The sequence below is a fragment of the Staurois parvus genome, unplaced genomic scaffold (assembly GCF_062004578.1).
Source record: "Staurois parvus isolate SC_StPar_1 unplaced genomic scaffold, SC_StPar_1.0 ptg000495l, whole genome shotgun sequence".
In the NCBI taxonomy this organism is placed as follows: domain Eukaryota; kingdom Metazoa; phylum Chordata; class Amphibia; order Anura; family Ranidae; genus Staurois; species Staurois parvus.
Genome location: NW_028318291.1, coordinates 121,438 through 144,993, shown reverse-complemented (window position 1 = coordinate 144,993; position 23,556 = coordinate 121,438). Strand labels below are relative to the sequence as shown.

General features: G+C 48.6%; 1 protein-coding gene across 1 annotated transcript in view; it reads left to right on the top strand.

The window, feature by feature from the left end:
- Nucleotides 1-23,556, top strand: part of LOC149452127 (RAS guanyl-releasing protein 2-A-like) — a 181,510-nt gene that overhangs the window by 48,093 nt on the left and 109,861 nt on the right. Inside the window, exon 2 of the mRNA XM_089689742.1 lies at nt 10,833-10,869. Within this exon, the coding sequence (XP_089545868.1) occupies nt 10,833-10,869 (37 nt within the window). The remainder of the gene's footprint in view (nt 1-10,832; nt 10,870-23,556) is intronic.

Here is a 23,556-nt window from a genome sequence, read left to right as displayed (position 1 = left end):
AACAATATACATCCCAGGGAAAAGTGACCCCAGAAAGATCCCAAGGTATAAACGGAAAAGGTGAAGGGGATATCAGTCTGGAAAGCAGCCCTAGACTATCATTGGGTCTAAATATTAGTAGTCAACAAACAATAGGAACCATGGAGATGAGAGAGAGGGAAAGTGAATTACAAGTACCGAATAAAAAAGAAATAGCAGAGATGTTTAAAGAACTAGAGAAGACAATAAAGCAAGAAATGGCAACTATCCAAAATGATTTGGGGCAGGTGTTGGTGAGAGTGGAAGAAACAGAGGAGAAAGTTAAAAACCAGGCCCAAAGCATCGCTGAACTAGAAAAGAAAATAAAGAATATGGGGAAAATCCAGAAAAAATTGATATATAAGATAGAGGTACAAGAAAACTGGGACAGGAGGAGTAACCTTAGGATAAGAGGAGTCCCAGAGAATGCAAAAGGGGAAGCACTGCAAGAATTAGTAGGTAAAATCTTAAACTCCATAATGGACAGGCCCACCTTAGAGTTGATTGATCTGGACGATATCATGAGAATAGGAAAGCACCAACAAGGCACCAAGAAGGAAAAACCAAGGGACATAATTGTTAAATTCAACAAATATAGGGATAAAGAAGCGATTTGGAGGAAGATCAAAGGAAAAGCGTCAATTAGATATGGAAAAATTGATATTCAGATATTTGCAGATCTTACATCAGAGACTTTGTGGAGAAGGAGATCCCTGAAACCCCTCTTAGAGCAGATGAGAAAAAGAATGTGCTCTATAGATGGGGGACCCCAGCGTGCCTAATTGGATGGAAAGATGGAGTTACAGCTTATCTGAGATTTCTGGAAGACTTGAGAGATTTCTGTGAAAAGCTTGAGTTGCAAAGAATGGAGATTGCCGGATGGGAGGAAGAAGAGAGAAAAATAGGAACGATAAGACAAGAGGACTGGCAGTCTGTTAGAGGGAGAAATTAGGGTGGGGTTGAGCGTTTTTTTTTTTTCTCTCTCCCTCCTCTCTCTCTTCTTTGCCCCTATACCTTCTTTTATAGCATGTTACCTAAGGTTCTGATGCAAGGGCCCTGTGGAAATTTAGGAGGGTACTGGGGAGGTGGGAGGGAGGAGGAGCTGTCCATGGGCAGAGTTTGACCCCAAGTATTAAATAAAAGGTAGGGATCTTGCCCCACAAATGATTAATAGATATATTAGTAGCCTAAAAATGGGAGGGGGGAACGGAGGTGGGGGAGGGGCATTAGGGTTAACACTCTGCAGGATTGAGGGAGGTACAAAAGCAAGGGAAAAAGAGGACGAGAGATGGAAGGGAAGAGGAGAGACATAGATAGATGGAAGAACTACAAGTTATCACTTATAATGTAAAGGGGTTGAATTGTCCTGGGAAGAGATTTAGGTTATTTAAAGAACTTCACCATAAAGCATCTTCAGTGTTTTTTTTGCAAGAGACACATTTTGAGATTGAATCTAAGGTTAAGTTAAAATCTAGATATTATCCAACATGGTATTATGCAGATTTCCCGATCAGGAGAGCAAAAGGGGTGGCAATAGGGTTCACAAAAAATATAGGGTTTGAGTTGGAGGATAGAAAAGTGGACCCAGAGGGGAGATATCTGTCTTTGAAGGGTAAACTGCAGGAGGTGGAGTGTACAGTAGCTAACATATATTGTCCAAATAAGAAGCCGGAGATATATTTGAAAGGTGTGCTAAAAAATTAATGGATTTTAAAAAGGGTTGCTTGATATTGGCTGGGGATTTTAATTTTTGTATGGACCCACAAAAAGATACAACTTCTTCTGTGCAGCGAGATGGGAGTAGGTCTCTGAGATTATTAAAGAAGGCGATCCATGAGTTTCAATTGGTGGACACATGGAGAATTATGCATATGAAAGACAGAGACTATACATTCTTCTCAAATGCACATGAGATGTATTCGAGGTTGGACTACATATTGATAGAACATCGATTTATTGAGTCAATGGTTGAAGTAGAAATAGGAGCAATGACTCTTTCGGATCACGCCCCTGTTGTATTGAAGATGGGATGGGGAAGGGGAAAAACATGTGGTGTAGGATGGAAGTTGAATGAGGCACTTCTCCTGGATAAAGATACTGCACAGAAGATTGGGAAAGAAATTGAGAGATTTTTTAGAGAGAACGAGACAGAAGATGTGTCGATAGCTACAGTGTGGGAGTCTCATAAGGCATTTATAAGAGGTATTCTGATTGCGATTGGGGCAAGAAAGAAAAGAGAAAGAAGAGAGAAAATTAGTGTGCTCTTAAAGGATATATTTGACCTGGAACAGATACATAAAAATAGTATAGCAAAAGAAATTAAGCAGAAGTTAAAAAAGAAAGAAGCGCTAGAGACTTTAATGGAGGAGGAGAGAAGGAGAGTCTATAACAAAGTGCTAAGCGAGAGGTATAGATGGGGAGATAGACCAGGAAAACATTTAATGAGAGCCTTAAGGAAAAAGAAAAATAGGAATTATATAGAAAAAATAAAAAGCGCCAAGGGAGAACTGGTTTATTCAAACAAGGAAACTGCAAAGGTGTTTATGGACTATCATAAAAAGTTGTATAATATCAACCCCCATGACTCAGTAAATAATATGGAAACTGAAAACAGGAAAAAAGGAAGGAAATATTAAAAAAATGCGGGTTTACCGAAATTAAAAGAAGCACAATTAAATGCCCTAGAAGCAGAAATTACACAAGAAGAAATAAAAGTAGCTTTAAAAAGCACAGAGACGGGAAAAGGTCCAGGACCGGATGGCTACACAGTGAGCTATTATAAAAAATTTAGCGAGTTACTAATTCCCAAGATGGAGAAATATATGAATGCTCTGGGAGGAGAGATGGATATGAGGAGATAATCTCTACAGGCTCATGTGGTGTTGTTACATAAGGAAGGAAAAGACGCTTCACAGTGTTCTAGCTATAGGCCAATCTCATTGCTGAACTCAGACACCAAGCTATATGCTAAGGTCTTAGCAAACAGGTTGAAAGAGCTTATGCCAGAATGGATACATAGGGACCAGGTGGGTTTTGTCCCAGGGAGGGAGGGTAGGGACAATGGGTTGAGATCCCTGATGCTTATTCAGAAAAGTAGAAAAGGGGAGGTACCGGCAGTGGTTCTTTCGATCGATGCTGAAAAGTCCTTTGATAGAGTAAACTGGGGCTTCATGATGGACACCTTAGAAGCCCTGGGAATTGGAGCTAGAATGAGGGAATGGATTAGAAAGTTATATAGGGAGCCCTCTGCAGTTATTATAGTAAATGGGAAAAGAACAGAGCCTATTGGGATGTCAAATGGAACAAGACAGGGCTGCCCACTGTCCCCCTTGTTGTTATGTCATTGGAGCCCTTGTTGTCTTCAATAAGGAAGAATAGAGATATAAAGGGAATTCAGATAGAAGCCATAGAGCACAAAGTGGCGGTGTCATGCACCGCCTGGTGGTGTCTCTAGCAGCCCACAGCACGGGGTTCCTCTGGGCGCGGGGTCTAAGTCCCAATCTGCTTGTTCACCAGGGCCCCTGATGGTGGGGATGGACTTGGAGCAGACAGAGACCAGGTCGCGACCCCTGAGTACATCCGGCAATGGTAGAGAGCGCCGTCAGGGGTGTGCGGGAAATGGAGCCTGACGTGAAGACGCTGGCAAGCCTGGTAACAGGGACAGATCCATGTGGGATGGATGGATGGATCGTCAGGGTAATGTAAGGCATAGTCAGGCAGGCCAGGTCAGCAACGTGCGGGCAGCGAGGTACCGGAAGAACAGGCAAAGAATGGTCAAGGTCACAAGCGGGGTTCAGCCAGTAACGGGCAGCAAGGTGCAGAGGATCAGGCAGAAGGATGGTCAGGTAAGCCAGGGGTCAAGCAGGAGACAATCAGCAGGGTCAGGAACAATGCAGAGGTCGGCAACAGAAGCTTCACAGGATCAGATAACAGGAACAAAACAATAAAGACCAAACGGCAATTGACATACCTCCTGTCCCGTTTAAATAGCGTGCCCTGCGCTGTCATTGGTGCCAGGAGCGTGTCCACGATCACGAGTGCGCATGCACGGTCGTCGCGATCGCCCAGGTCCCGCTGCTCGCTGGCTAGAGTGTATCGGTGTTCTGCGCATACGCCGCCCGGTGCATCACGGCAGAGCCACCGATCCCTGACAGGCGGCCTTTGCAGATGATTTGCTATTTTATGTGGGCAATCCCAGGATAACACTCCCAAACTTAATAAAGTCGCTGAAGGAATACGGGGAATTATCAAATTTTAAAATTAATCCAACAAAAACTGAGATTCTAAATATAACTATTCCAAAAGGTGAAAAAGAGAAAATACAAAAGGAATTCCCTTTCATCTGGAAAGAAAGATATAAAATATTTAGGAGTAAGACTCACTTCTGCATATAAGTACTTGTATAAATTAAACTATATTTCATTATTAAACAAAGTTAAGGAGGAAATGATAATCGTACCAAAAATCTTATATAGATTTCAAATGATCCCAACTAAACTTCCAGAAGCTTTTTTCAAGTAATAAAAAGAATGATAATAAGATACATTTAGAGGAATAAAAAACCGAGAGTGTCCTATGGAATATTAAGTAGAGATAAAGAGAAGGGTGGATTGGGAGTTCCAGATATTAAGAGATATTACTGTAACGAACCACCTGGCGGAGCCTCTAGTAACCCACGGAATAGGATTCCCCAGAGCGCGGAGTCTAAGTCCCAGTCTGCTTGTTCACCAGGGCCCCTGATGGTGGGGATTGACTTGGAGCAGACAGAGACCAGGTCGCAACCCCTGAGTACATCCAGCAATGGTAGAGAGCGCCGTCAGGGGTGTGTGGGAAATGGAGCCTGACGTGAAGATGCTGGCAAGCCTGGTAACAGGGACAGATCCATGTGGGATGGATGGATCGTCAGGGTAATGTAAGGCATAGTCAGGCAGGCCAGGTCAGCAACGTGCGGGCAGCACGGTACCGGAAGAGCAGGCAAAGAATGGTCAGGGTCACAAGCGGGGTTCAGCAACGGGCAGCGCGGTACAGAGGATCAGGCAGAAGAATGGTCAGGTAAGCCAGGGGTCAAGCAGGAGACAATCAGCAGGGTCAGGAACAATGCAGAGGTCAGCAACAGAAGCTTCACAGGATCAGATAACAGGAACAAAACAATAAAGACCAAACGGCAATTGACATACCTCCTGTCCCGTTTAAATAGCGTGCCCTGCGCTGTCATTGGTGCCAGGAGCGTGTCCGCGATCACGAGTGCGCATGCACGGTCGTCGTGATCGCCCAGGTCCCGCTGCTCGCTGGCTAGAGTGTATCGGTGTTCTGCGCATACGCCGCCCGGTGCATCACGGCAGAGCCACCGATCCCTGACAGGCGGCCTTTGCAGATGATTTGCTATTTTATGTGGGCAATCCCAGGATAACACTCCCAAACTTAATAAAGTCGCTGAAGGAATACGGGGAATTATCAAATTTTAAAATTAATCCAACAAAAACTGAGATTCTAAATATAACTATTCCAAAAGGTGAAAAAGAGAAAATACAAAAGGAATTCCCTTTCATCTGGAAAGAAAGATATAAAATATTTAGGAGTAAGACTCACTTCTGCATATAAGTACTTGTATAAATTAAACTATATTTCATTATTAAACAAAGTTAAGGAGGAAATGATAATCGTACCAAAAATCTTATATAGATTTCAAATGATCCCAACTAAACTTCTTTTTTCAAGTAATAAAAAGAATGATAATAAGATACATTTGGAGGAATAAAAAACCGAGAGTGTCCTATGGAATATTAAGTAGAGATAAAGAGAAGGGTGGATTGGGAGTTCCAGATATTAAGAGATATTACTGTAACGAACCACCTGGCGGAGCCTCTAGTAACCCACGGAATAGGATTCCCCAGAGCGCGGAGTCTAAGTCCCAGTCTGCTTGTTCACCAGGGCCCCTGATGGTGGGGATGGACTTGGAGCAGACAGAGACCAGGTCGCGGCCCCTGAGTACACCCACCCGTGGTAGAGGAATCCGCCAGAGGTATCCGCAGGATGAGAGCCTGATATAGGCGGATGGATCCGAGTGGGATGGATGGATGGCTGAGCAGAAGCGAGGTCAGACAGGCCGGGTCGGTAACCGTGGGGACAGCGTGGTACAAGGCGGCAGGCAGAGAATAGTCGTATCACTTGCCGGGTCAGTAACAGAAGGTCAGATCCAATGAGGGGCATTCAGAAGAGAGGTCAGGCAAGCCAGGGGTCAGAGCAGGAGAACACAGCAAAGTCAGGAACGATCTGGGTCGGCAGCAATCAAAACAGCACGGATACAGGAGCAGGGATAACAGAATAGACCATACGGCAACCGGTGTCAGCGCAGAGCGGATTTAAATTGGTGCCAGGCGTGCACCCGCGGTCCCGAGTGCGCATGCGCGAGTCCCGTCATTGCCGCGGCCGGCCAGGACCTAGTGCCCGCACACCAGTGCGAGTCGGCACACTGCGCCTGCGCCGAGCCACACGCCGCGGCGGCCCCTGACATTGCCCCCCCTACGGGCAACCTCCGGGTGCCCAACTGATCTCTCCTCCGTGGATGGCTGCGATAAAACTCCCGGACAAGTCTGGGGGCATGAATATTTTGGGCTGGTTCCCATGAGTTCTCCTCAGGGCCATAACCCTTCCATTTGATCAGGAACTGTGTCTGGCCCCCCCCTTTTCCAGCAATCCAAGATTGCTTCCACCTCAAATTCTTCTTGTTTCTCGATGGTTATTGCTTCCGGGGGTCTGGACCTCCGATCCGGGAAGGGGTCTGGCGTCGCTGGCTTCAGCAGCGACACATGAAAAACTGGATGAATCTTGAAAGTTTCCGGAAGAGCGAGTTCATACGCAACCTTGTTGATCATCCGTTTCACCCGGAATGGACCCATAAACTTCGGCCCAAGTTTCTTCGACGGGCAAGACATTTTCAAATTTGTCGTGGCTAGCCATACCTGATCCCCAGGTTGCAATACTAGTTCCCCCCTTTTCTTCCTGTCAAAGGCCCTCTTGTTGTCCTCCTGGGCCTTTGCAATGGCTTCTTGAAGCACCTTGTTGTTGGCAGAAAAAAAATTCAGCGTGCTTTGAGTGGCAGGGACTGGGCTTTCAGGGATCAGATCGGGCGGGAATGTGGGATGGAACCCATAGTTTGCAAAAAATGGGGATTGCCCCGTAGCTGAATGATTCGCGTTGTTATACGCAAATTCGGCCAGTGGCAAGAGTGCCAGCCAATCGTCCTGCAGAAAGGACGTGTAGCATCTCAAGTATTTCTCCAATGTCTGGTTCGTTCTTTCCGTCTGCCCATTTGTCTGTGGGTGGTAAGCGGAAGAGAGGGACAATCTGATCTCCAACACCTTGCATAACGCTTTCCAGAACTTCGAGGTAAACTGGACTCCCCGGTCTGAAACAATGTCCTCAGGAACTCCATGAAGTCTTACGATTTCTTTTATGAAGATTTGCGCTGTCTCCAGAGCCGAGGCTTAAGAGGCAAGAAGTGGGCCATCTTCGACAGGCGATCCACAATTACGAAGATTGCGGTGTGGTCCTGAGCCGGAGGAAGCTCGACTATAAAGTCGATCACAATCATTTGCCACGGCCGGTCAGGTATAGGTAGTGGACGTAGTAACCCCCAGGCCTTGCTCCTGGAGGGCTTGTTCCTCTGGCAGGTGGCGCAGGTCTCGATGTAGCGCTTGCAATCCTTGGCCATGCTTGGCCGCCAGAAAGTGCGCTGGAGTAATTCCAGAGTTTTTGCCATCCCAAAATGACCGGATGGTCATGGCAGTGTCCCAGGACCAAGGTTCGAACCTCTTCGGGTACCGCGATTAGCCCTTCTTTCCATAAGAGCCCTCCCTTGCTCTGTAGGGACACCCCGGGTGGGTTTAGCATTTTTATGGATGCATTCTGTAGCCTCGAACGTAGCTCCGTTTGGAGGGCAAGGAAGTTTCCCAAGGACAAGATGGTATCCGGTTTGGGGACCTCTTCAGGGTCTTCAAACATGCGCGAAAGGGCGTCGGGCTTCGTGTTCTTGGACCCCGGCCTATACGTAATATGAAATGAGAACCAGGAGAAAAAGAGTGCCCATCTCGCTTGGCGTGGTCTCAAGCATTTTGCCGTTCTCAAGTATTCTAAATTTTTGTGATCAGTGAAGTTCAAAATTGGATGCGTGGCCCCTTCCTTCCCCACTGCATTTTCATCAACTTCCAAGACATAGGGCAGGGAGGAATCAGGATGACTCAGAATGGCAGCGGTGGTGAATAATCCCTTCATGGTTTCAAACGCTGTTTGAGCCTCAGGTGTCCACCTGAAACGGACCCCCTGTTTGGTAAGCTGGGTAATGGGGGACACCAAACCAGAGAAGTTCCTGATAAACTTTCTATAAAAATTTGCAAAGCCAATAAAGCGTTGTACGCCCTTCTTGTCTGCGGGTACTGGCCAATCCAAGATTGCCAAGACCTTTTGTGGATCCATTGCAACCCCCGTGGTGGAGATGATCAGGCCCAGAAATGCAATACTGTGCTGCTCAAAGCTGCACTTGTCAGCTTTAGCGTACAGGCCGTGCTGGCGTAAACGTTCCAACACACTTGTAACATGACCTCTATGAGCTTCCAGTGAGGGAGAGAAAATCAGTATGTCATCCAGATAAATGACCACAAAGAAATCAAGGTAATCTCGAAATATATCATTGATAAAGTGTTGGAACGTGGCCGGGGCGTTGCAAAGTCCGAATGGCATGACTAAAAAGTGCCCAAATAGAGTACGAAACGCCGTTTTCCACTCATCCCCCTCCCTTATGCGGACCAGGTTATATGCACCCCTCAAGTCTAATTTCGTAAAGAGTACTAAATCAAGGATGTTTTACAATGTGTTTGTAATAAAATTATTCATATGTTTATATTATTGTGTTTGATTTCCCTCAAAAGTCCCAGTACAAATCATAGGGGAACATACCTTTTGGTATTACACCTCATTATCATGAGATCCTTGATTTAAGCAATATCACAGCCTATCTGTTTAGCTTAATCGAATTACCAATATTCACTACTGTTTATGGGCCCCACCATTGCTAGCAGAAGACTCCACCATATCAGGAAGTTTAAACATCACAGGACTCAAGTTGCACTCTCTAGTTGAAGGGACCCCCTCTCTTCTAAGGACATTGTAATTCAAATTAGGATACTTATATATATTTATGTCAGAGTATATGTTTACATAATTCTCTGCATCCATCATTGTGGCTCCAGTGGCCTAGAGGGAGCCCTTTTTTCCCCCTCTTACTGGCAGTTTAATAGTTAAAGCTTACTACTCATGACTGTATAATTTGTTAAACATTGCTAACGGATTATTCCTGTTTTACCAGTGGTCTATTTTTATGCGTTAACTGGGGTTGTATATCTTAAACACATTATTATTGTGGTCAACTCTTTTGAACAACACTTATATAGAGGTATTACTAAGAATTGTGTCTCTTTCATTATTATCCTATACTGTAGAAATATGTCTGAACCCAGAGTGTCAGAGGTGTTGGGTGGCTTGGAATGTCAGGGCAACCACTGGGGAGAAGCATTATCAAATGGCCCCTGCGGGGGGTAACATTACATGTATGCAGTTGCTACACATACATTGTAGCAACTGCATACACATTGCTACAAAATGCAGTTGCATTGTTTAAAGTAGTTTTCATATTCAAGAATTCATGGTTCATAACAACTACCATTAAAGCAGTGCTTCTCAATTATTTTCTGTCATGCCCCCCCTAGGAAGAAGAAAACATTTTGCGCCCCCCACGTGACTGTAAATAGTATAATTTGTCTATAAAATTGTTATAAGTACACCTCTGCATAACACTGTATCCTTATTAACGTATAAAAGAATAAAAAAAGAAAGAAATGTGGATCAATTTACAACAAAGAATAGCTTTATTAACTGTAGCAGAAAAGATTTAAAGTGCATTAGAAATTCAAAAAAATTAAATCCTTAATTAAACTATAAACATTTTTTGATTGGACATGTCAAACCATATGATACTGAAAAAATACATAAAATCAATAAACAATAATGAATTCAAACCGATCACCAACATTTACTTAGGAATAGTGCCCCATCGTTGGTGTCAGTGGGAGGAATAATGCCCCATCATTAGTATCAGTGACACCAATGATGCGGCACTATTCCTCCCACTGACACCAATGACACTTGCTGACCCCTGTTGCAGTATGGTGCTGCTGCAGCCAGCATATGTGGTTCCAGCAGCACCTCTGCACTGCACACTCACCGGCTTTTCTCTCACTCGATTTCCGCGGGTCCACTCGGCTCCGCCTCCTCGTCCGTGATTGGCCGCCTGTGTACCTTTCCTGAGCTACAGTTCTGGCAGCCAATCACCGGTGAGGAGGCGGAGCCGAGCGGCAGGAGTGAGGGAGTGGCCAGAGTGACGGAAGGAGCAGCGCTTCCTGGATGGATCATCGTGGGAGCCAGGTAAGAGACAGCAGCCCTCTGCCCACCCCTGTACTTAGTGTCCCTTCTGTCGGAAGGGGGGGGCGGCGGCGGCACCGCGCCGCCCCCCTAAAAAGTTCCACCCTAACGTATACCGGCGTATAAGACGACCCCCGACTTTTGAGAAGATTTTCAAGGGTCAAAAAGTCTTTTTATACGCCGGAAAATACGGTATGTTCCCCGAGGTCAAACGCGCCCCCCTTGACGGAGCCGCGCGCCCCACTATTTGAGAAGCACTGCATTAAAGTTTCATTGATAGTAGCTGAAATTATATGATATGATGATGCTGTTTAACAGATTGTGATTTTTTTTTTCAGATCCTTGGAATTTATAAGAAGGGATTAAAGTGTCGAGGTATGAAGCATGTTCTTTATTTAATCAGTATGAACATATTATGTCTGCTTAAAATCCCTACCTAAATTTTAGATGGTTTTCCCTGGTTGCTGTTTTTGGGTGGTACTTTCGTTGGGTGTTGACTCAGCGGTTGTAAGCAGCAGTAGCTGTTGGGTTAGGTTGTGCCTAGGCAGGTAAGCTAGACCTGGGAAGTGGAGCTGCAGGCTGGGCTTGGGAAGAAGGAGCTACCGCCACCCCTCGGGGACAGAATAAACAGTTTTGACATTGGTAGCATAGAGTGGACTGCAAAGAGTATCTTAAAGGCATAGGAGCATTGCCATTATATGATGTGATCTAATTTTTTAAGTGTATGGTGGACTAACAGAGGAGCAAGAACCTATCTGCAATATCACGAATGTGATTACTATGTTTAAAAAGAGGCCACATATGTCTGGTGAGTGCGGTGTGTTCTCTTTTTGGGAAGAGAGGAGGAGCATTTAGTTCCCGGGTGTCTTTTGTCTTGCACAGTTTGGACATGGATATTGGGCACGAAACACTTTGAATTTTCATATTTATTATGAACATTTTTTACACAATAAGTTATAATTAATTATTCTGAAATTGAGTTTTTCTTTGCACATAGTTTATGTTGAAATTAAGCACTTTATTTGTGTCACATATTGTTTTCACAATTATGTATATGAATGTAATATTTATTGATTCTATTTGTTTTTAGCACATAGTTTATGTAGGAGAAAGCACTTTTATAGTTTTATTTATTTATGTGGGTTTAAAGAGCGCAGTCCATGGGGTTTGCGGTTTTCTACATATGCCTGCAAATGTGTCATTTTCTTGACAAAAAGGTTGTATTCTGCTATAATTCCCTAGGTTTTATATTTTTAGACTGGAACACTGAAGGAATAGAAAATTCTATGTTTTTATAGCAACTAGTCAGATTTTTTCCTTTTTTTACTTGGAACTTATATTGTGAATCTGTGAAAACCCTAAGATTATTCTTCCCATTGTCCCAAAATATTATGTTCATATACTTCCTCCTTATACACTGCCTAAAAATCATCCAAACTGCCAAGTAGCTGTTACAACTGTCTGTTGTGAGGTCACTAATAAACTGTGTCCTTATATACCACACAACTTTTTTTTAAAGTCTTATACTGGTTCTTTAATTTGATAATCATTCTCATTCTGAGTACTGTATGTTAAGGCCAAGGGCTTGGACAAAGGGTAGAGGGGGAAAGAGGTGCAGCTGCCCTAGATACAGTGTTTTCTTATGGGAGAGAAATGCATGGCAAGCTGCACCCTTTTCATCACATGCGTTATGGTGTAAGTTCTTATATGTGCCTTCCACATTTAATAAATTGTTCCTTTCCTCATAATTTGATTTATTTAAAATGACCAATTCCTCCCCCCCCCCCCCCCCACCCTTTATCTGCTGTGTGGATAATCAAATTTTCTTTTCTTGTTCTTTTATATCCTTTTCCACCATTCTTCTAAAAACCTCTATACATTCTCCCCTTTCATTTTTGCGTTAAATGTGGAATAATTTTTCAAGCCACTATGCTTGAACTCAGTGGCTGTTTCCTACTAGCCTTCGGTGCATGAATTAACAATTTACTGAATGTGGAAGGTACATATAAGAAATTACATCATAACCCCAGGAAAATATATGGAAAGAGGTTGGAAAAACTAGTGAAGAAAGCTAAGAAAAGGGGTATTCTAAATAAAAAAGAATCAAGAGATTTAACTCTGGAAGCAGCCAGAACTCCAGTGATCACTAGATCACTGAAGTTCTTGCTGCTTCCAGAATTAATTGTATTTTGAGAACATACTACTGTTCCCAAAATACACAAAAACCAGGATAGACCCCAAGGGAGACCCATTATAAGTGGAGTGGACTCACTATTCTCCAGGTTGGGGGAATATATTGATACATTTCTACAACCCCTGGTGGCTAATGGCAGATCATACCGGAGGGATGGCAAACAATTTCTATGCTTGAAAACCTGAATGATATAGGGGAATGTCCATTGGTCACCATAGACGTAAATTCCCTGAACACAAACATAGTACAGAAGGATGGTTTGGAAGGACTGAAATGAGCCCTACACGGACAAACTAATTTGAAACAGGAGCAAATAATGTTTATTCTTGAAAGTCTAGAGATGGCCATGGAAAGCAATTGCTTCGGGTATAAAGGAAACCACTACTTACAAACATAAGGGGTGGCTATGGGAGCCAAATATGCTCCTAGTGTTGCAAACCTCTTTATCAATAAGTGGGAAGAAAAGAGAGACCGGAATTAAAAAAAAAAAAATTACAAATGATACATTGATGATATCATAATTCTGTGGAAGGGGAATGAGGAATCACTAGCGGAAGAAATAAATAAAAACAAATATAACATCTCATTCTCGGGGAATTGAAGTCACCAGCATATAAATTACCTAGATTTGAAAATTTTCAAAAAATAAAACACATTATGAACCAGGACATTCTTCAAAAAGACAGATATAAATGGATATATAACAAGATCTAGCTGCCACCACCCATGATGGATAAATAACATACCTAACATATCTAAAGGACAGTTAATGAGGATCAGAAGAAATTGTAAACAAATAGAAGATTATGATTAGAGATGAGCGAATTATTCAAAAATTTGATTCGACTGATTCGGCGAATTCGTGAAAAAATTTCGATTCGAGTCGAATATATTCGCTGCGAATTTAACTTATAAAAGGGTGTTTCTAGGCTTCAGAGAGCCTTTATATTAGTGCAGAACACTGTACCTTTAATTTAAATGCCCTTGGAGTCTGCTGGGGAAGAGAAATAATACTGACAGTCAGTATGACATGCACATGAGTGCCGTCGATCTTAGAATCACCGCACACTTCACTCATTTGGGCAGTCACGGGGCCAAAACCAGAGTGTGGAGCCACAGTGTGGCTGTGGAGGCAGCAGCAATGGGAGGCCATACAGCACCCTATGACAAAAATGGAAACCACCAGCAGTGTGAGGAGACCTGAAAGTGGCACATGGCAGAGTGTGGCGATGGAGACAGCAGCAATGGGAGGCCGTACAGGGACCCATGACACACTCTGGACCTGGCAGCAGCATGAGGAGGCGGTACAGGGGCCCATGACAGATTACGGGCCTGGCAGCAGCATGAGGAGTTGGTACGGGGGCCCATGGCAGATTACGGGCCTGGCAGCAGCAATGGGAGGCCGTACAGGGACCCATGACACACTCTGGACCTGGCAGCAGCATGAGGAGGCGGTACAGGGGCCCATGACAGATTATGGGCCTGGCAGCAGCATGAGGAGTCGGTACGGGGGCCCATGACACACTCTGGACCTGGCAGCAGCATGAGGAGGCGGTACAGGGGCGCATGACAGATTACAAGCCTGGCAGCTGCAACTTGGACAGGAGGACGTTCAGCTTCTGCACCGTCGGGTGCGTGCTCGCAAACTGTTGTCTCTTGGAAACGGATTCCAAGAAAGACTGCTGACGGAATCCGTGAAGAGGAGTAGCAGGAGAAGGAGCATCTGAACGAGTGGAATATGCCAACAAGCGACAACAGGGGCCCATGACAGATTACGGGCCTGGCAGCAGCATGAGGAGTCGGTACGGGGGCCCATGGCAGATTACGGGCCTGGCAGCAGCAATGGGAGGCCCGTAATCTGCCAGCACCCTATGACAAAAAATGGAACACACCAGCAGTGTGTGAGGAGACCTGAAAGTGGCACATGGCAGAGTGTGGCGATGGAGACAGCAGCAATGGGAGGCCGTACAGGGACCCATGAGAGACTCTGGACCTGGCAGCAGCATGAGGAGGCAGTACAGGGGCCCATGGCAGATTAGGGGCCTGGCAGCAGCTATGGGAGGCCCGTAATCTGCCAGCACCCTATGACAAAAAATGGAACCCACCAGCAGTGTGAGGAGACCTGAAAGTGGCACATGGCAGAGTGTGGCGATGGAGACAGCAGCAATGGGAGGCCGTACAGGGACCCATGAGAGACTGTGGACCTGGCAGCAGCATGAGGAGGCGGTACTGGGGCCCATGGCAGATTAGGGGCCTGGCAGCAGCAATGGGAGGCCCGTAATCTGCCAGCACCCTATGACAAAAAATGTAACACACCAGCAGTGTGAGGAGACCTGAAAGTGGCACATGGCAGAGTGTGGCGATGGAGACAGCAGCAATGGGAGGCGGTTCAGGGACCCATGAGACACTGTGGACCTGGCAGCAGCATGAGGAGGCGGTACAGGGGCCCATGGCAGATTAAGGCCTGGCAGCAGCAATGGGAGGCCCGTAATCTGCCAGCACCCTATGACAAAATGGAACCCTGGGCTGGGGCAGGCAGAACCGCCGTATCTTTATCACGGTTTTCCCAGGCCACCGAATGGCGACGCTGCATATGCTGACGCAACGCTGTAGTCCCAACATGGGCCCCCTGGCCACGCTTGACTTTCTGGCCACATAGTCGACATACGGCTACGTTTACTTCCTCGGGCGGCTTGACGAAAAATTGCCACACCGCCGAGTAGGAAACTTTGCCCCCGCTACTCCTCACTGGCTGACTGCTACTTCCTCCGTGCACACCGGCACCACTACTGGCCGTGGTGGTAGGCTGCAGTGGAGCTGGTGCTCTACTCCGTGGCCGTTTGCCTCCACTGACACTGCTGCGACCCTGCTGCCTCCTGGCAGCAGCAATGGGAGGCCGTACAGGGACCCATGAGACACTGTGGACCTGGCAGCAGCATGAAGAGGCGGTACAGGGGCCCATGGCAGATTAGGGGCCTGGCAGCAGCAATGGGAGGCCCGTAATCTGCCAGCACCCTATGACAAAAAATGGAACACACCAGCAGTGTGAGGAGACCTGAAAGTGGCACATGGCATGAGACACTGTGGACCTGGCAGCAGCATGAGGAGGCGGTACAGGGGCCCATGGCAGATTAGGGGCCTGGCAGCAGCTACGGGAGGCCCGTAATCTGCCAGCACCCTATGACAAAAAATGGAACACACCAGCAGTGTGAGGAGACCTGAAAGTGGCACATGGCATGAGACACTGTGGACCTGGCAGCAGCATGAGGAGGCGGTACAGGGGCCCATGGCAGATTAGGGGCCTGGCAGCAGCTATGGGAGGCCCGTAATCTGCCAGCACCCTATGACAAAAAATGGAACACACCAGCAGTGTGTGAGGAGACCTGAAAGTGGCACATGGCAGAGTGTCGCGATGGAGACAGCAGCAATGGGAGGCCGTACAGGGACCCATGAGACACTGTGGACCTGGCAGCAGCATGAGGAGGCGGTACAGGGGCCCATGGCAGATTACGGGCCTGGCAGCAGCAATGGGAGGCCCGTAATCTGCCAGCACCCTATGACAAAAAATGGAACACACCAGCAGTGTGAGGAGACCTGAAAGTGGCACATGGCATGAGACACTGTGGACCTGGTAGCAGCATGAGGAGGCGGTACAGGGGCCCATGGCAGATTAGGGGCCTGGCAGCAGCTATGGGAGGCCCGTAATCTGCCAGCACCCTATGACAAAAAATGGAACACACCAGCAGTGTGTGAGGAGACCTGAAAGTGGCACATGGCAGAGTGTGGCGATGGAGACAGCAGCAATGGGAGGCCGTACAGGGACCCATGAGAGACTCTGGACCTGGCAGCAGCATGAGGAGGCGGTACAGGGGCCCATGGCAGATTATGGGCCTGGCAGCAGCAATGGGAGGCCCGTAAATTGCCAGCACCCTATGACAAAAAATGGAACACAACAGCAGTGTGAGGAGACCTGAAAGTGGCACATGGCATGAGACACTGTGGACCTGGCAGCAGCATGAGGAGGTGGTACAGGGGCCCATGGCAGATTACGGGCCTGGCAGCAGCAATGGGAGGCCCGTAATCTGCCAGCACCCTATGACAAAAAATGGAACACACCAGCAGTGTGAGGAGACCTGAAAGTGGCACATGTTTGGGGCATGATTCATGGCGGATTTAGTCAGTTGTGTCAGGAACTGGTGGTTTGAAATCCACACTAATCCACGCCTGATTCATTTTCACAAACGTGAGTCTCTCCACACTTTGGGTGGACAGTCGTGTCGTCCGCGGAGTTACAATACCTCCTGCCGCACTAAACACGCGCTCCGATGCCACGCTACTGGCCGGGCATGACAGCCTTTCAAGGGCAAATTCAGCTAGTTGGGGCCAAAGGTCAAGTTTCGTTGCCCAGTAGTCAAGGGGATTGTCTACCTCGGTTGGCAGGGTGCTGTCCAAGTAGGCCTAAGCCTGTTGTTTGAGGTCCTGCTCCAGGTCCACCTGATGCTGCTGCTGCTGCGGCTGGTTAGTAGTTTCCTCACTGCGCTGGTGAAGAAAGCTACTCATCATCGACTGCAGACTGAGGCAGCCGCTGCTGGTGGAGCTGCCACTGCTCCTACCACCCCACCCCTCCCCTGCTGCCATGGCAGCGGAACGCGAGCGCACAGGGCCCACAGTGTCTGAGGATGGACGTTGGCGCAGAAAGGCAGAGACCAGCTGACTACATAGGTGGTTTTTATAGTACGTTATTTTGGCCTCCCTCTCAGCAGGTGTGAAAAAGGCCACAATTTTTGAACGGTAGCGAGGGTCCAACAAGGTGGACAGCCAAAAGTCATCCCTCTGTCTGATGGTTATTATTCGGCTGTCGCTACGCAAGCAACCGAGCATGCTATGGGCCATTTGTGCCAAGGAATGCGAGGGACTCCCTGCCTCCATCTCCACAGCATACTGCCACGGTGCGTCTGGGTCCTCTGTCTCCTCCTCCTCCTCCTCTACCAGATGCTCCTGCTCCTCCACTCCTGTCCGCTGAGTGGAAAAACCACCCATTTCACTCAATAATTCCTGAGCACCAATGTCCTCCTCTACCTCCTCCTCTTCTTCCTGTCCTGCCCCCACAGGGGTCATGTGGCGTTGAGATCTGTGCGCCACGTCTACCGCACCCTGACCAGCCATTGTTAACAGCATTTGTTCCAGGACGTGCAACAGAGGAATGACGTCGTTCATCCCATAGTCCTGCCGACTCACGAATCGCGTGGCCTCCTCAAAGGGCCTGAGCTAGCGCAGGTGTCACGCATGAGCTGCCAATGGCTGACATCTAAGTTACACAGGGAGTACCTTTATCCGCTTGTAACATCAGGAAATCTGTGATGGCCTTTCGCTGTTCGTAAAGGCGGTCTAACATATGTAGGGTTGAATTCCACCTTGTTGCACCGTCACAGCATGAGGAGTCGGTACGGGGGCCCATGGCAGATTACAGGCCTGGCAGCAGCAATGGGAGGCCCGTAATCTGCCAGCACCCTATGACAAAAAATGGAACACACCAGCAGTGTGAGGAGATCTGAAAGTGGCACATGGCAGAGTGTGGCGATGGAGACAGCAGCAATGGGAGGCCGTACAGGGACCCATGAGAGACTCTGGACCTGGCAGCAGCATGAGGAGGCGGTATAGGGGCCCATGGCAGATTAGGGGCCTGGCAGCAGCTATGGGAGGCCCGTAATCTGCCAGCACCCTATGACAAAAAATGGAACACACCAGCAGTGTGAGGAGACCTGAAAGTGGCACATGTTTGGGGCATGGTTCATGGCGGATTTAGTCAGTTGTGTCAGGAACTGGTGGTTTGAAATCCACACTAATCCACGCCTGATTCATTTTCACAAACGTGAGTCTCTCCACACTTTGGGTGGACAGTCGTGTCCTCCGCGGAGTTACAATACCTCTGCCGCACTAAACACGCGCTCCGATGCCACGCTACTGGCCGGGCATGACAGCCTTTCAAGGGCAAATTCAGCTAGTTGGGGCCAAAGGTCAAGTTTCGTTGCCCAGTAGTCAAGGGGATTGTCTACCTCGGTTGGCAGGGTGCTGTCCAAGTAGGCCCAAGCCTGTTGTTTGAGGTCCTGCTCCAGGTCCACCTGATGCTGCTGCTGCTGCTGCGGCTGGTTAGTAGTTTCCTCACTGCGCTGGTGAAGAAAGCTACTCATCATCGACTGCAGACTGAGGCAGCCGCTGCTGGTGGAGCTGCCACTGCTCCTACCACCCCACCCCTCCCCTGCTGCCATGGCAGCGGAACGCGAGCGCACAGGGCCCACAGTGTCTGAGGATGGACGTTGGCGCAGAAAGGCAGAGACCAACTGACTACATAGGTGGTTTTTATAGTACGTTATTTTGGCCTCCCTCTCAGCAGGTGTGAAAAAGGCCACAATTTTTGAACGGTAGCGAGGGTCCAACAAGGTGGACAGCCAAAAGTCATCCCTCTGTCTGATGGTTATTATTCGGCTGTCGCTACGCAAGCAACCGAGCATGATATGGGCCATTTGTGCCAAGGAATGCGAGGGACTCCCTGCCTCCATCTCCACAGCATACTGCCACGGTGCGTCTGGGTCCTCTGTCTCCTCCTCCTCCTCCTCTACCAGATGCTTCTGCTCCTCCACTCCTGTCCGCTGAGTGGAAAAACCACCCATTTCACTCAATAATTCCTGAGCACAAATGTCCTCCTCTACCTCCTCCTCTTCTTCCTGTCCTGCCCCCACAGGGGTCATGTGGCGTTGAGATCTGTGCGCCACGTCTACCGCACCCTGACCAGCCATTGTTAACAGCATTTGTTCCAGGACGTGCAACAGAGGAATGACGTCGTTCATCCCATAGTCCTGCCGACTCACAAATAGCGTGGCCTCCTCAAAGGGCCTGAGCAAGCGGCAGGTGTCACGCATGAGCTGTCAATGGCTGACATCGAAGTTACACAGGGGAGTACCTTTATCCGCTTGTAACATCAAGAAATCGGTGATGGCCTTTCGCTGTTCGTAAAGGCGGTCTAACATGTGTAGGGTTGAATTCCACCTTGTTGCAACGTCGCAGATCAGGCGATGCCGTGGAATTCCGTTCTGCCGCTGCAGCTCAAGGAGGGTGTGCTTTGCGGTGTAGGAATGGCTGAAATGCATGCAAAGTTTACGTGACATTTTAAGGATGTCTTGCAGTGGGATGGTGGATTTTAGGAACCTCTTGACAACCAGATTGAACAGGTGAGCCATGCATGGCGCATGGTACAACCTTCCTTGACGCAGAGCAGACACCATGTTCTTTCCGTTGTTGGTCAACATGGTTCCGATTTTCAGTTTGCGCGGAGACAGCCATCTGTCGATTTCTCTGTTCATTACACTGAGAAGTTCCTCCCCTGTGTGACTACGTTTGCCAAGGCATACCAGGTGCAGCACAGCGTGACACCGTTGCGCCCTGCACATGTGATATGCCGGTCGGGTAATGGGACTTGGCACGGGGGTGGCGGCTGAGGACACGGCGGAAGAAGAGGTGGTAGAGGCGGACATCTTTGCTGGACCAAGGACGTGCAAACGTGGAGGCAAAAGCGGCGTGACCTGTCCAAGTTGCTGGTGCGGCTGTGCCGGCACCACGTTCACCCAGTGGGCCGTAAATGACATGTACTGTCCCTGACCGTAGTTACAGCTCCACACGTCGGCGCTGCCGTGCACTTTGGCAGAGACCGACATGCTCAAAGACTGGCCCACCATCTCTTCTACATGTGAATGCAGGGCTGGCACTGCCTTTTTGGCGAAGAAATTACGGCTTGGCACTCTCCACCGCAGCGCGGCACAAGCCATCATTTCTCGGAAAGGTGCTGAGTCCACCACTTGGAAAGGGAGGGACTGCAGCACCAGCAACTTGGACAGGAGGACGTTCAGCTTTTGCACCGTCGGGTGCGTGCTCGCAAACTGTTGTCTCTTGGAAACGGATTCCAAGAAAGACTGCTGACGGAATCCGTGAAGAGGAGTAGCAGGAGAAGGAGCATCAGAACGAGCGGAAGATGCCAACGAGCGACAACTCCCCTCAGCAGAGGTGTTGGAGCCTTGACTGGCTGATAGAGGGCGATTGACGTCGGGTGACGGAGCAAGTAATGGAGCGGGTGATAGAGCGGGGGCTGGGGCAGGCAGAACCGCCGTATCTTTATCACGGTTTTCCCAGGCCACCGAATGGCGACGCTGCATATGCTGACGCAACGCTGTAGTCCCAACATGGGCCCCCTGGCCACGCTTGACTTTCTGGCCACATAGTCGACATACGGCTACGTTTACTTCCTCGGGCGGCTTGACAAAAAATTGCCACACCGCCGAGTAGGAAACTTTGCCCCCGATACTCCTCACTGGCTGACTGCTGCTTCCTCCGTGCACACCGGCACCACTACTGGCCGTGGTGGTAGGCTGCAGTGGAGCTGGTGCTGTACTCCATGGCCGTTTGCCTCCACTGACACTGCTGCGACCCTGCTGCCTCCTGGGCAACCCACCGACTGTTTTGCAGGTCTGGCCACTGACTGCAGGTCTGGCCATTCCTTAAATACATCTCCTGCAATCAGCCTCAGGTGATGGCTGACTGCAGGAGTGAGCTTCTGGTTGCTGAGAGCACCCGCTGGCCAGCCCTGGTACTGCAGCCCACAAGGCAGGTGAGTCCCACCACCATTGGCAAGTCCATTCCTGACAGCGGGTGGTAGATGGATAGCTAAGGTTTGAAATAGGTAGAGGAGGCACGGGAGGATATTCATTTTTAGTATTGCAGCCCTAATAAACCAGGAGAAGCATGGGCGATGCCAATTAGTTAGGTCTTCTCGGATGGCTCTAAGGCAGCGGTTCTCAACCTGGGGGTCGCGACACCTTTGGGGGTCGAACGACGCTTCCACAGGGGTCGCCTAAGACCATCGGAAAACACATATTTCCGATGGTCTTAGGAACCGAGACACCGCTCCTCGCCGCCACCGCCGTCTCCAGGTGTGGGCGGGATGACATGCCGCCCCTGTCATCTGGACACACCTTGAGATCAATCCTCGCCTGTGATTGGCCGCCGGCACTGTAGCTCAGGAGAGGCACACAGGCGGCCAATCACCGGCAAAGAGGTGGAACTTGGAGAGGAGGAGCCGAGCGGCACCGCAAAGATCGAGCGAGTGAAGAGGAGGAGAGCGGCTGGAGAAGGAAGACACCTGACAGGTAAGTGTTGGTACCATGGGAGAGGGAGGGAGCGAGCGAGCGAGCCCAGGCTGGAGCAGGGGTCTGCAAGGTAAGTATCATTGGTGTCAGTGGGAATAGTGCCCCATCATTGGTGTCACTAATACCAATGATGGGGCACTATTCCTCCCACTGACACCAACGATGGGACACTATTCCTCCCACTGACACCAACGATGGGGCACTATTCCTCCCACTGACACCAACGATGGGACACTATTCCTCCCACTGACACCAATGATGGGGCACTATTCCTCCCACTGACACCAACGATGGGACACTATTCCTCCCACTGACACCAACGATGGGGCACTATTCCTCCCACTGACACCAACGATGGGACACTATTCCCCCCACTGACACCAACGATGGGGCACTATTCCTCCCACTGACACCAACGATGGGACACTATTCCCCCCACTGACACCAACGATGAGGCACGATTCCTCCCCCAAATGACACCAACGATGGGGCACGATTCCTCCCCCCACTGACACCAAGGATGGGGCACGATTCCTCCCCCCACTGACACCAAGGATGGGGCACGATTCCTCCCCCCACTGACACCAAGGATGGGGCACGATTCCTCCCCCCACTGACACCAAGGATGGGGCACTATTCCTCCCCCCACTGACACCAAGGATGGGGCACTATTCCTCCCCCCACTGACACCAAGGATGGGGCACTATTCCTCCCCCCACTGACACCAAGGATGGGGCACTATTCCTCCCCCCACTGACACCAAGGATGGGGCACTATTCCTCCCCCCACTGACACCAAGGATGGGGCAGTATTCCTCCCCCCACTGACACCAAGGATGGGGCACTATTCCTCCTCCCACTTATACCAATGATGGGGCACTATTCCTCCTCCCACTGACACCAATGATGGGGCACTATTCCTCCCACTGACACCAATGATGGGGCACTATTCCTACCACTGATACCAATGATGGGACACTATTCCCCCCCACTGATACCAATGATGGGGCACTATTCCTCCCACTGATACCAATGATGGGGCACTATTCCTCCCACTGACACCAATGATGGGGCACTATTCCTCCCACTGACACCAATGATGGGGCACTATTCCTCCCACTGATACCAATGATGGGACACTATCCCCCCCCACTGATACCAATGATGGGGCACTATTCCTCCCACTGACACCAATGATGGGGCACTATTCCTCCCACTGATACCAATGATGGGACACTATTCCTCCCACTGACACCAATGATGGGGCACTATTCCTCCCACTGACACCAATGATGGGGCACTATTCCTCCTACTGCAAAATTACAGTTATGAAGTAGCAACGAAAATAATTTTATGGTTGGGGGTCACCACAACATGAGGAACTGTATTAAGGGGTCGCGGCGTTAGAAAGGTTGAGAACCACTGCTCTAAGGATTGGAAGGACATTTTTTACGTAAAGATCAGAGAGGTTGCTCGTAAGCTGTATTCCCAGATAGGTAAGGGAGTCGGAAACTGTCAGTGGCAAAAGGAAACTAGGTTTGAGGGAAGATTAATGTTTAAGGCATAGGATTTGGGATGATTAATTTTAAGATTCGAAATGTATTGAAAGAAGGAAAAATCTTTAAGCAGTTTGGGCAAGGTAATCCGAGGCTCTGTCAAAAACAAAAGAATG